The sequence below is a fragment of the Diabrotica virgifera genome, chromosome 3 (genome assembly GCF_917563875.1).
Source record: "Diabrotica virgifera virgifera chromosome 3, PGI_DIABVI_V3a".
Classification (NCBI taxonomy): domain Eukaryota; kingdom Metazoa; phylum Arthropoda; class Insecta; order Coleoptera; family Chrysomelidae; genus Diabrotica; species Diabrotica virgifera.
In genome coordinates, this window is record NC_065445.1 from 269,467,520 (window position 1) to 269,482,063 (window position 14,544).

At 31.4% G+C, this 14,544-nt stretch overlaps 2 protein-coding genes across 6 annotated transcripts in view; one reads left to right on the top strand and one right to left on the bottom strand.

The window, feature by feature from the left end:
- LOC114328279 (uncharacterized) overlaps positions 1-4,283 on the bottom strand; it is a 74,135-nt gene extending 69,852 nt beyond the window's left edge. For all 3 annotated transcript variants that reach the window (XR_003652145.2, XM_028277091.2, XM_028277090.2), the window contains exon 1: positions 3,666-4,283. Coding sequence is in view for 2 of the 3 variants with exons in the window: in XM_028277091.2 (XP_028132892.1) it covers positions 3,666-3,876 (211 nt within the window). In the remaining variant the exon portion in view is untranslated. The remainder of the gene's footprint in view (positions 1-3,665) is intronic.
- A 316-nt stretch (positions 4,284-4,599) lies between these two features.
- LOC114328280 (phosphatidylinositol 5-phosphate 4-kinase type-2 alpha) overlaps positions 4,600-14,544 on the top strand; it is a 122,680-nt gene continuing 112,735 nt past the window's right edge. For all 3 annotated transcript variants that reach the window (XM_028277093.2, XM_028277092.2, XM_028277094.2), the window contains exons 1-3: positions 4,600-4,936; positions 4,995-5,092; positions 10,167-10,277. In XM_028277093.2, coding sequence (XP_028132894.1) covers positions 4,811-4,936; positions 4,995-5,092; positions 10,167-10,277 — 335 coding nt within the window. In that variant the 5' untranslated portion in view covers positions 4,600-4,810. The remainder of the gene's footprint in view (positions 4,937-4,994; positions 5,093-10,166; positions 10,278-14,544) is intronic.

Sequence of the window (14,544 nt, forward strand, 5' to 3'; positions counted from 1 at the left end):
TGTACAAACTACAGGGCTATAAAACTGCTTAGCCACACCATGGAAATATGGGAAAGAGTAATTGACAGACGGATACGTGAAGAGACCGAAATATCCGAGAATCAATTTGGCTTTATGCAGGGTAGATCAAAAACAGATGCAATTTTCATTATAAGGCAGTTGATGGAAAAATACAGGAGTAAAGAAACAAACGCTCATATGGTATTCATTGATCTTGAGAAAGCATATGATAGAGTCCCTCGAGAGATTCTGTGGTGGGCACTCAATAAGAAAGGAGTCCCTGGTGAATATGTAAAGATTGTGAGGGATATGTATGAGGGAGTAACAACTAGTGTTAGGACAGGTGTGGGAGAGACTGATAAATTTCATGTGAAAGTAGGACTGCACCAAGGCTCTGTGCTTAGTCCGTATTTATTCTCATTAGTTTTGGACCAGATAACAGCGAAACTACAGGGTAACATTCCATGGTGCTTAATGTATGCTGATGATGTCGTGTTAGTAGGAAATAGTGAAAGAGACTTAGAACAAAAACTGGAACAGTGGAGACAAACTCTGGAGGAAAAAGGTTTAAAACTTAGTAGGACAAAAACAGAGTATTTGGAATGTTCATTTAAAGATGGAGCTACTACAAATAAAATGGTATCTTTGGATGGTGAAATGATTGTGAAAAGCAATAGTTTTAAGTACCTAGGATCGGTATTACAGAGTAATGGAGAAATAGATGGAGATGTATGCAGTAGAATTAGGGCTGGATGGATGAAGTGGAAAGAAGCGAGTGGTGTGTTGTGTGACAGAAAAATTCCAATGAAGCTGAAGGGAAAATTCTATAAAACAGCCATAAGACCGGCTATGTTGTACGGAACTGAATGTTGGGCAGTGAAAAAGAAAGAGGAACAACGAATGCATGTGGCGGAAATGAGAATGCTTAGATGGATGAGTGGAGTGACAAAGAAGGATAAAATTAGAAATGAGTATATTAAGGGAAGTCTAGGTGTGGCACCAATTGATGCCAAAATGAGAGAGCATAGGTTAAGATGGTTTGGTCATGTTCAACGTCGAGACGCTAATCACCCAATACGAAGAATAGCTGAAGTGCAGGTTCGTGGAAGGAGTAGGAGAGGAAGACCAAAGAAGACCTGGGGGGAGGCGATAAGGCAGGACATGTTGGTAAAGGGTATTAACATTGATATGACCCAAGATAGAATTGTGTGGAGAAATGCAATTAGGGAAGCCGACCCCGCATAGGGATAAGGCAAAGAGAATGATGATGATATAAATTATTAAAATCACTGAATACATAGTTAGTAAAAATATTATCACATTTATTAACTGAATTAATAATTTGCAATTATACAAATAACAGTTATCCAAGAATATTCAAAAGCCATCTCTTTAAGTTAATGATGACATTTTCAAGTAGAATGACATTCTAGTAATGTTTACATATCCATACCAGTGTGCATTTTACTACACGTAATTTGCCGTTTAAAGACAGAAAAGTAGGGATAGCCGTAAAATATTTGCGAATTATGTACCCATGGCTTTAAATAACGTTTGAACCACTGATTTTTAGAAAAAACGCAAAAACATATCAAATAATACTTGAAGGGGGAGACATTATGCTATATTTAAGCTTGCCGGGAAAGGAACCCTCTCACCCCCCGTATCATCCCTTAATTTTTTTTAAAATACTACCATCTTTTTTTATTTGATATTTGGATTTTCCTCATTGTACTGATTTCAAAAATGTATAACACTTTGTTCTAAAGTGATTAGTTTATGAGAAAAATAAATACAAATGCAAGAAAATTGGATTGAATAAAAAGGATTTTTTTAACAATATTATAACATTTCACTACCAAAAAATTTAACAATAATTATTCAAAATTTTAACAATATATATTCAAAATTTCAAAAGTAATTTTGAATATATTATTGTTAAAATTTTTGGTAATGAAATGTTCATTCTAAATGTTTGTATGTAATAACATTGTCAAAAAATAATTGTTTTCAATCCAGTTTTCTTGCTTTTGTATTTATTTTTCTCATAAACCAATCACTTGAATCCAATAAACCAATCAAATAAAAAATAAAAAAAGGGGGAAGTAATTTAAAAAAAAATTAAGGGATGTTACGGGGGTGAGAGGGTGCCTTTCCCGGCAAGCTTAGATTTGGCATAATGTCTCCCCCTTCAAGTATTATTTGACATGTTTTTGCGTTTTTTTTTTCTAAAAATCGGTGGTTCAAAAGTTATTTAAGGTGGATAGCTATATCTGAAGAGCACTGTATAACAAAAATATACCATGGATATCATAAAACTGATAGAACCCATATATGTAAGAAATAAAATAGAAATTAAAGTCAATAAAATAATAAGCCTAGACCAAAAGTTCTCTTCACAAATTATAAATTCATTACAAAATGCAACTTGTCTCCTCTTGTGATCATCAGTCAAAAAAGGTTTCCTTCAGTTGCACAATTTATCAGTTCACTTGCTTTAAGTCTTCTCTATGTGCAATACAAATACACTGTCTCTTAGCTGTGGCAAAAGGAGATTCTCTCAAATAAACTACAAACATCTCATTCTGTTGATATGTAGAGATCTTCTGCCCTCTTGAACTGCCCATCCATGCTATAGAGTGAAAATTATCTCATTATTGTTTGATTTTCCATATGCACATAGTGACCAACCTTCGAGTTTTACAATTATTGGTCTTGCTTTTTGCAGATCATTCAAATGCATTCTAACCATTTTGGATGAGTTTGATACAATGAACTGTCAATAAGGATGGAATGGCCCCGTTCCATTCAAACAGTGAAGTGAAATTGTGGCCAACATACAAGTGAGAGGTCCTAGAGAGAGACAAACCATGTCAGGGAAAATTTGCTACCACTACCACCCGAGTTGCCAGATGTGATTTTATAAATCCTCCACTTAGAAACTGAAATTCCCTCAAATTGTAGCTGAAACCCCTTAAATTTAAATTTTTGCCGCATTTTAATAAATTAGTAGTCAAATGTAGAGAACAGTAAACCAAAATTATACTACTTATCAACAGAAGGCTCTGGAAATAATTCAGAGGTCCTAAGGACCCCTTAAAATCTCTCATAATTGTCCCCACCAACAATTTCTGCTTTGAAAAATTCCCCAAGCTGGCAACCCTGACTGCCACTATCAATTTTTTTGTTTAAGAAAGATGGCGATTATCTTCTATCCTTCCCTGACTATACTCTCTCATCTATACACACTATACACACTTTGCACATCAAGAATCATTAGAAAAGAAAATTCAGAAAAAAATTACTGACTTTTTTTAAGTGTTTAAGAAGCCAAACCACCAATGTGCAATATTTTTAAATTTTATTAGGCCTAGAGTTCTGTAAGTATTGTTTTATAGTATTTTTGTAACGGTATATCTTTTCATATATTATGTTAAATATATGTCAGACTATTCCTCTGTGTTGTCTTCTACTTAATGTACAAGTGTTTTGTTTTTGCTAGATCCATACAAACAATAAATGGGCATTTTTTAGATAAGCATCAGTTAGTTTGGCCACTTTTAATTTCGGCCTAGGGTCCGGTCCCGAGGTGGTCGAACTTACGGGAGTCTACTGTACATCTAAATAATATAACTGGGAATAAATCGAATATACAAAATACTTACCATTTATACAATGTACAATTTGGACAACCTCGTCTACAGTCGGAAAAGAAAACAAAACTTCAGATTCATTACTCAGATCTCTGACTTCCACGCAATTGCTCATCAAAGCCGAAAGCAGTCTATTCGGAGGTGCAACAGTACACGCCGTGGGTTGTTCAATGACTTGGATATGTTGGTTTGCAAAATGATGAACTGAAATTACACGTACCATCTTTAATTCCTCGAGTTCGGTTTACAGGAATGGTTGCACAAAATCGGGACAAGAGTATCCAGAGTTAAACAATTTTCTGACCTATGTGGGTGTGGAATATGAATCAAATATACATATTTGCCCTATTTTTCACATGTTGACGTAATTCCAGGGTGTGTTTACCAGAAATTTATGAAGTTTACTTTGGAATAGGATAGTCAAGGAAGTTATTGATCAAACTACAGAAAACATTAACCTAGATTTTTACGTAAAAAACTTGTTGACCTGTTAACCCATGAATGAAATATGTTAAATGGATACGATTGTGTTACATTCCTATCAGTAATCACTTATTTTTATTTATAAACAAGACAAAAATTTCATCTATTTTTTGGTTTATTCAATTCAAAATACAGGAATGACAGGAACGTCAATGTCAAAATGTTTTGACTTTGACAGACGTCACAAATGTCATTATCTAAGGCACATTTTTTTTTTAATTTTCATTACTATGTAGACGTATAAATTCGTTGCTAATAAGTTATATTCTTTATATTTAAACAAAAAATTTGATGATTCTTTTAATTTTAAGCCACACATTAGCGTATTTCAATATATGTACTAATTTGATAAAAAATATATTAAAATTTGAAATGTCAATAATTGAGTGTTTCCTTAAAATTGCCTAAAGTCGCAATCTGGCTACAGCGCACCGGTCCTGCTGCACAAATTTATCAACACTGCGGAGAAGTAATCAATGAAGGTGTGTATTGAAGTACCTAATTTATTCCAAATGATGTGTAAAAAATTATTCAGTTAGGTGCCGAACGGACAATAAAAACGTTATTAAACTTCGAGAAAACACAAAAACTGTAATCGCGTCGTTAGTGTTTTAAAAAATGAAAATTATCGTATAAGATTTCAGTTCGTACTTTTGAAAAAATTGACTGTCAAAATGAGTAGTGTCCCTGGTCTTTCTAAACTCAAAAAGAAACATTTTCGAGTTAAACATCAAAAAGTAAAGCTTTTTAGAGCTAATGAACCGTTTCTTTCGGTCTTCATGTGGGGGATAAATCATACCGTGAGTTGTTTATTTACTAAACATTCTTTGATGGTTCTAATGTTTATTGTTTTTTCAGATTAATGAACTTATGCATGTTACCATTCCGGTTATGTTGTTGCCCGACGACTTCAGAGCTTATTCGAAAATTAAAATTGACAATCACCTTTTCAATAAGTAAGTACTTACAGGCCAGTCAATAGGGAAAAAAAATTTACAGAGAATAAATAGAGCTGATGACAATTCCCTGAAGATGTACAGCTAGTTTTACTTTGTTTTTTTTAACAATCATAAAGAGTGAAAAAATAATTTTTTGACTGTAAAACATTTCTTATACATTTTAGAGAAAAATGGTTCAAAGAAAAGTTGTAGATCATAAAAAGTTGTTTAATTTTAGAGTTTCTAAATTCTTTCTTTATTTCTCCCCTTCCATTTACCCTTAACTTCCATTCGCCCATCTCTTCCATTTTTGTCTATTTTCTGCCATTATTTTCAATTCCTGGAGGTTGGCCATTTTCCTAATAGTCTCGTTGCTTAATCTATTTAATTTTGTATTTCCAACTATCCTTTTTAGGTGTCTCATTTCCATTGCTTTTATTCTGCTCTCTTCAATTTCGCTTTCTTGTTTTTTTTTTAACAATCTTAACACATTCGTGGACACATCTTCATTATTCACACAGTCATGTCCCTTTGTCACTGCATATGCAGTGTATCTGTGAATGTGTTAAAAAGTAAAAAATATTTTTTGCCCATAAAAAGTTTCTTATACATTTTAGAGAAAAATGGTTCAACAAAGTTGTAGATGATAAAAAGTTCTTTAATTCTGAGAGTTTCCAAATTAAAATACATAAACAATTGACCGAGATAATTGAAAGAAACCCTTATTTGTTGCATTGATTTCTAAATGTTAATACTTTGTTTTTTGCATGACCTGTATCATAACCACCTCAAATTGTGGCAGTTAATCAGTTGTTAAAGTGTGCTAAATTTAAAACAGATCAACTGATTAGTTTATTAGTTATTCAATTTGTTTATCCAGGAGAGCGATTAAATAACTGTACTTGTTCAAACAGTGACTCTACAGGTATTGTGTAAATTGTAATTGATTCTTTATGGCTTCAATTTTAAGGTAGGTATATTAAAAAAAAATTCAACATTTTATCAAATTTGGAATTAAAGAGACAGTCTGAAAAAGAGCCAACTTTTTAGCTTATAAACATTTATAATAACTTTGAAATTTTTTTGTGTCACACCTTACACCCTTATAAATAGGTTTGAAAAGCTGGTGATAAAGTACACTTTCCAAAAATAAACAGAACCTTCTATAATCCATAGGAACCAAAACAGCATTTTTTTCTTAAAATCATATTTCCATTGTTTATTAAAATTAACAGCTGAAAATTGAACAAATTCTAAATGAAGATCTAAATTTTATGATCCTGCTTATAGATGGCATATACAGTGAAGGTGTAAAAAATTTATTTATTTATTTATTTATTAACGGGATAAACCCAATACATACAAAATACAATAAAGCAGAGCTTTCGTCATAATAATGAAAATATAAAAATTATATACACGTAAAACTACAACTACTATAAAACACAAACATAAAAAATAAAAAAGAATATAAATTATTTTTAAATGATGAAAACAAATGAATCAATTACAACACTTAAATCCAGTGCTGTTTTTGTAACAATATAGGTTTCGGTACGCAATGTTCCGGGGGTCTGGGGGTGGTTAGAAGGGGGTTCGCCTCTGAGAACTTTTTAAATTTAGTCTCAAAAAGGCCGTTTTAAAGCTATTTGGGAGCAAGGAAAAATTCAGAAATTTGTCTATAATTTGTCCTGAACACTATAAAAAATCTAAGACTGATTGATTATCTGTGTCTGAGACATTTGGAAATTTTTTACTGCTATCAAACTTGTGGTTTCTGAAAAGTTAAGTCTGCTTTTAATGAAAAAAACTAATAAAATATTTTGTTGTTTTTTTTTGTCCCAAGAGGTACCGGTACGGCGTACCAGCGTTTACCGTCACAAAAACAGCACTGGTTAAATCTATTTAATTTTTTTTTAAATTCAAAATTCAAGACGCCCGAGTTCTTGTTTAATAGAGGAGACTGAAGAACCAAACAGATCTATTAGATGACTAAACTTGTTTCCATACAGGGCCAATCTACTAATTGGTGCATATTGACCATAATTTGTAGCATGCCGTTGTTCTTTAAATATTTGTGGATTTCGTGTCAATCTAGCAGGTATATTAAAGCACACAAGACTTATCAATTCTTTGGAGTTAATAATAATTTTGCGAAGATAACAAATATCCAACATGACTCTTCTGCGTTCAAGAGTTTGCAAATTTAATATCATTAATATATTGTCATAAGTATAATTTCCAACTGTTAAACCCATCTTAAAAGCTGCAAAACGTAAAAATTTGTTTTGAACCTTTTCAATATTTAGCATTTGATATGCATAACTAGGTGACCAGATAATAGAACCATATTCAATAATTGATCTCACGATACTGCAATATAAGATTTTTATTGTGTGAATTGGCAAATCTTTTGATGAATGTAACAAAACCCAACATCTTAAATGCCTTCAAAACAGTATGGTCAATGTGAGAGTAAAATGTTAATTTACAATCAAATATTATACATACCTAAATCCCGAATTTCGTTCACACATGTGACAGGAGTATTATTAATAAAATATTGATGGTGAATAGGCGAATGGGATCTAGCAAAAGTTATTAAAAAGCATTTATTAATATTAAGTTCCATATCATTTATCAATGTTATCCTCATTTTTGACAGTCTTATATATTTTAACATCATCAGCAAACATTAAAAAGTTAACTTCCTTAAAAATAGAGTGAACATCATTCAAGAACAAATTAAATAGAAGGGGGCCACAGTGGGAACCTTGTGGTACTCCAGATGTAGCTGTAAAAGCATTAGAAAGAAAACATCCTATTTTTACACTTAAACTTCGATTAGTCAGGTAACTTTGCATCCAATCAAAGAGACTTCCAGAAATACCATATGCTGTAAGTTTCGCAAGTAAGATATTATGACTGACCTTATCGAATTCTTTAGAAAAGTCAGTATAGATGGAATCTACTTGTAACTTGTTTTCCAAAGCAATAACAATGTCATTCTGATAAAGAAGTAAATTAGTTACTAATTTAGAACTATTAGTAAATTATAACCCATTAAAGTGATGGTACTCGTAAAATATCCTTGGAAAGTAAAAAATGGAAAAGTAATGGAAAGAACTGAAAGAGTTCAGGTTTATTATCTATCTGTAGCACATAGAACATTCATTTTTTTTAAACTGGGGTAGCTCAACTAAATAATGAGAATTATGCTATTTTCAGCTTTCGAAAGAAATCAGAAAATCCCGAAAAAATAAATTAAGTAAAAATAAAAAAGTTATTAGGTAATTTTACTAGATATTATTTCGTAAGAAATATTTAAATTTTATTGACAGCTGAATGTTATTTATATAAAATAATAATTATTATTAGAATACATTGAATTCTTTTATTTCATTTTCTTGTTTTTTTTTTCAAGAAAATAATTCATTTTATTATAATTCCATTCAATGAAGCTATTACTATTTCTTAAGCAGCGGAAAGTTCTCCCCTCCACTTTCCCGTGGTGGTATTTTATGAGTACCACCACATTAAAGGGTTATAATTGTGTACACCTTCACTGTATATGTCATCTATCAGTTGGATCATAAAATTTAGATCTTAATTTAGAATCCGTTTAATTTTCAGCTCTTAACACGTTGCATGCAGGTATCTGATCAGAAGACTTATACTCATGACTGACAAAAAAATTCTTATTTAAAATGTGTATAATCAATGGCATACATGCGTGCCGTCCGGCATACATTGAAGGCATCATGTGGCTCACATGGATGCCATCCGCACAGAATGTGTTAATATTAATACACAATGGAAATGTGATTTAAAAAAAGTGAAACATAATTAAAATAAAAGTTTAAGCCTTAAAGAGTCTATTGCGATTTACAAAATAGGTACCTCTAGCTAGAGTGACTGTTTGGCAAGTACAGTTGTTAAAATATTCACTCTCTAAACAAATTTGAGATAAACAAATTGAATAACATATAAACTGTCTACTAAATCTGTTTGTATTTGAAATTTGACACACTTAAATAACTCATTGACTGATAATATTGAGTAGTTATATTAAATGTCATTATGCAAAAAAACAAAGTTATTAACATTTAAAAATTACTGCAAAATTAAGGGTTTTTTGCAATTATCTCAGTCAGTTATTTATGTATTTTAATTTATGTGTGTGTGTGTGTGTGAGAAAAAATGGCTTGGATGCGGGTCCGTTAGCCACAGGTTTTTATTTTATTTTTACCTCAATTTATTAGTTTTGTTATATTTATACCTATTTCACTTAAATGACTATATTTGTTTCTTTCAAGTAGTTTATGAGTAATTTAAATATTTCCATTTTATGACAACTTATTAGATATTCTATACTAATTGGAAAATGAACTTGTGTTTGTCGTAAATTGTAATATAATTGATTTATATATCTCTCGTTAATTTTGCATTCAAAGAAAATATGGTTCAAATATCTAATCGAAACATTATCACAAAAACAGACTGAATTAACTATTCCTAATTTGTGCAGATGTGCCTCATATTTTCCGTCTCGAGTTTTTAATCTGACGATAGTAGAAATATCTTGCTTTGGCAGGTTATACTTAAATATGTATTCAGGTAGCGGAGGAAGTTCTTGATGTAAAGAAAAATATAAATTTTTTGATATGCTTGAAATATTTTTCCATTGTTTTTTCCGTATTTTATTTATTCTAGCTTTGACGTCATTTATTGCATCTGTCGATAAGATCTGAGTTAAGATCTGTTAATTAAGTATTTTAATTTAGAAACTCTAAAATTAAAGAATTTGTTAAGATCTGTACCTAACTTTTATTTGAAAATTTTTTCTCTAATATGTATAATAAACGTTTTAAAAATAATAAATGATTTTTTCGCTTTTTATGAATGTTTAAAAAAACAAAGCAAAGTTAACTGTATGCCTCCAAGGAATGATCATCAGTTCTCGCTCATATACCTGTTGGAACCTTCAAACGTGTATGAGATTTTTATGTAAAATAATGATTTTTTCCCAGATTGACTGTGGTATTAACTTGTTCACCAAAGGAATTTTTGCTACAATGTTTTTCTCTTTTAGAGAAAATATGCCATCACACTTCAAAGTCAAAGAATATTGTCCTATGGTGTTCAGAAATATCAGAGAAAGGTTTGGAATTGATGATCTTGACTACAAAGAGTCACTAACAAGGTAAGATTTAGTGAATTTATTATATAGTGGAATATTTTTTATTTTTAGATAACATTAATACTTAAGGACATAAGCGCAAAATGTCGCCTGTCAAATCGATCCTGAGAAAACTAAAAAATATTTTTGAAAAATTTAAAGCAGTATGAAAGATTATATTATTACTGAGGGCTGAAAATCCCTGAAAACTTCTATAATGTTTATTTTAATAAGTTGCAGGAGTGTAAATAAAAGAGAAAATTTAGTGCGATTTTTAATTGCAAATATTTCATTCAAAAGAAACTTTTTATTTATTCTAAGGAACTTTCTGCCCTCGTTAATAATGTTATCTTTCATTCTGCGTTTAAATTTTTCAAAAATACTTATAAGCTTTCTCAGGATTCGAAAAAACTGAATACATTTAAAACACATTGAAAATTTTGATAGGTGACATTTTGCACCTTCCCCTTTAAATCATAACACTATTCAAGGAGCAGGTTTTAAAATGTGCATTAGTTATAATAGAACCGGAACTAGTAAGCAATTTCTATATATAAAAATCAATTCCTATATAAAAAAAATTAAAGTGTACTTTTCTGTGATATATGTGATAATATACCTAGTTAATTATCTAAGATCTATAAACATTTTCTATAATCTGTAATCGAAGGCAGCGACGTCGTCATCAGCAACGAACGAGGTGGTTATTTGGTTCAGGTTTTGAATATTTTTGGATAACAGTTACTTATATAATCGCGTAAATTATTCATTCATTTTATTAATAGGATTATTTTTTCACTATCTATGTATTCAGTGATTACAATAATTTATATACTATACAATAAAAACTAATAATCGAGAAAAGAGATAAAGTGATGTTAATAATATACTGTTACTATGGAACGAGTAGATACATTTTAAACACCTTTAACAACTATAAAAGCGTTGTTTACACGCCCTGCATGTCTTATTTAAATTTAGTGTACATTTCCATATCTAACAAAGTTTTTTTAATTCCTTAATTATATTTACTTAGAGGGGCACCGATCTGCAACAATGATATACAAGGATAGCTTGTTTGTTATTTAATTAGAAATGATCATTAAAAGAATATCTAATAGTGGTTTTATACAATTTGTATCATAATATCAATAATAACTACCTACACTATCGTAACACTTGCATGACAGGATTTCAGATTGTATACAAGAATTAATTTTTCTAGTAGCTAGATTCCATAAAGTTTAATTTATTCAGTAATATTCAGCAACACAACGAATGCATTAGCATTTTAAACATACTGCTATTTTACCTACATTTGCTAATGGTATACAATTAAGATGTAAGGATATCTTCAATCAAAATATTTTTCTGTTAGTATAGTATAGTTGATCCAAAAGATGGCATAACCCAGACATCCAAAGTGAAAGTTATCCTTCAACACCAAATTGTTATATATGGTCCACACAATGTCCAGAAAAAAGTCACACCATTTTGAGCGTCGGGTTTGGTGGGTTGGGGGGGGGGGGGAGAAATCGGTAAATTCGTAGTTTTTTAAGTTTTTCGCCAATATTTCTAAAACTATGCGGTTTAGCATGAACAACCCTCTGTACAAAATTGTTCTACATTAAAGGACATCGCACACATCTTATGGAAAATATAATGTCACTCAAATTCAATAAAATTTATACGAATAGATTCGTTTTAAATTAACGGTCAAATCTTATCAATGCGCCAACTCTTAATTATAATTAATTACGGCGCAAATTGCAATTAAAGTTTATCGAAATCACATTTTTGGAGTCAGTAAAAGTGTCAGTTACAATCACTATTGCTCTGAGTGCTATTAAAACGAATCTATTCGTATAAATTTTATTGAATTTGCGTGACATTATATTTTCCATAAGATGTGTGCGATGTCCTTTGAAATAAAAAAGGTCCTATGCATAATCTTTCTAAAATGAATGGTTCCAAAGTTACCGAGGTAGTATAGTATAACTGGTCCAAAAAAAGGCCTAACCCAAACATCCAAAGTAAAAGTTTTCCTCCAACACCAAAATGTTCTATATGGTCCACATATTGTTCAGTAAAAAGTTACACCATTTTGAGCGTCCGGTTTGGGAGGGAGATGGGAGAGAAGCCGCTAAATTAGTAGTTTTTTTTAGGTTTTTTGTCAATATTTCTAAAACTATGCTTTAGCGTAAAAAATGTTATATACAAAAATGTTCTATATGAAATTTAAAACAAAAAATCGTCTATACATAATTGTTATAAAATCAACGGTTCCAGAGTTACGGAGGGTGAAAAGTCGAGGTTTTCGATACTTTTTATATTTTTTGGGCAATATTTATGATATAACTATACCAAAAACCCAGACATCCAAAGTGAAAGTTATCCTCCAACACCAAATTGTTCTATATGGTCCACATAATGTTCAGAAAAAAGTCACACCATTTTGAGCGTCGGGTGGTTTGGGGGGGGGGGAGAGGAGGGAGAAATCGGTAAATATAAAAAGTATCGAAAACCTCCACATTTCACCCTCCGTAACTCTGGAACCGTTGATTTTATAACAATTATGTATAGAACCTTTTTGGTTTTAAATTTTATGTAGAACATTTTTCTATAGAACATTCCTTACGATAAAGCATAGTTTTAGAAATATTGACGAAAAACGTAAAAAAACTACTAATTTACCGACTTCTCCCCCATCTCCCCCCAAACCGGACGCTCAAAATGGTGTAACTTTTTACTGAACAATATGTGGAGCATATAGAACAATTTGGTGTTAAAGGAAAACTTTTAGGTACTTTGGATGTCTGGGTTAGGCCTTTTTTTGGACCAATTATACTATACTACCTCCGTAACTTTAGAACCGTTCATTTTAGAAGGGTTATGCATGCATAGGGCCTTTTTTATTTCAAATTTAATGTAGAACAATTTTGTGTAGAGGGTTGTTCATGCTAAACCGCTTAGTTTTAGAAATATTGACGAGAAACGTAAAAAACTACGAATTTGCAGATTTCTCCCCCCCAAACCCGACGCTCAAAATGGTGTGACTTTTTTCTGAACATTATGTGGACCATATAGAACAATTTGGTGTTGGAGGATAACTTTCACTTTGGATGTCTAGGTTTGGGTCTAACTATACCATACTATATCTATTTTTCTTTATTCCAATGCTTAGGTATTTGTTGTTTCTATCTTTTCAAGGGAAGTCCTAGTTTTCTTTCTTGAAACTTCACTGTAACTGATCAATGAATATTATATATTTTATTGATCGTATCAGAATCGTAAAAAATGGCAAAAAGCGCGCAACATTTATTTAACAGTTTGTGATTCTTGTCGATAGGACACTCTGATCAAAAGATATCGAATTTTTACCATCAAGTTCATACAAATTCGATTTAAATACATAGATCGATATCTCGCGCGTAACTGACATTCTTCATCAAGCGTTTTTTAAGGAAACGGTTCATTCTACGCAATACCTGCTAAGTTTCTTGTTTGAAACATGTTTTTAAATCAATGTTTTTCGTTTCGCCCCCCCCCCACTACGAGGGTGAATTTAAGGGAAAGCCCGGGGGTAGTAGTGGCCAACTTTGTTGCGTCTTTTTGTAGTCCAAAATTGACATTCCCATCAAAATTCAACTTGTTCGTATGATTTTTAGAGGTCAAATCTCTGACGAATGAACTATGATGTAAATAAATAATTCAGTATTATTTTTGACTATTTAACATGCTGTCAAGCGACAAGAAGTAGGTACAGAAAGGACACCGCACAAATCTTATGGAAAATTTAATGTCACTCAAATACAATAAAATTTACTTGAATAGATTCATTTCGAAATTTCAATAATTTCATATCATTGCGCCAACTCTGAATTTTGATTCATAACGGCGCAAATTGTAATGAAGAGCAAACAGTAGCGATCAACAGGTAGCAACAAACGCGGTCCAAGATTGCGAAAGTTCTGCGAATTTTCAAAAGTGAGGCAACAGTGCGTCGTTAATTCGACAATGACAGTAATGTTTATACTATCAAAAACAATGATTTTTATGCACATAGACGCGAAATGTTGCCAAGTCAGTGACGTTCGATTTCTTGTTATAAAAAAATCGATTTTTAGTAGTTCCAATGTGACACAAAATCTAGGCACGGGATAAAGAAGTTTATTTGAAGAAAGTTTATTTTTTTGTCTTTCTTAATGGCGGTAAATACAGGCTCCTTTTTGCAATGTTTTATTTAGTTATAGAGTAATTTCCACATACTAACATATTTCTGAAATTGGGC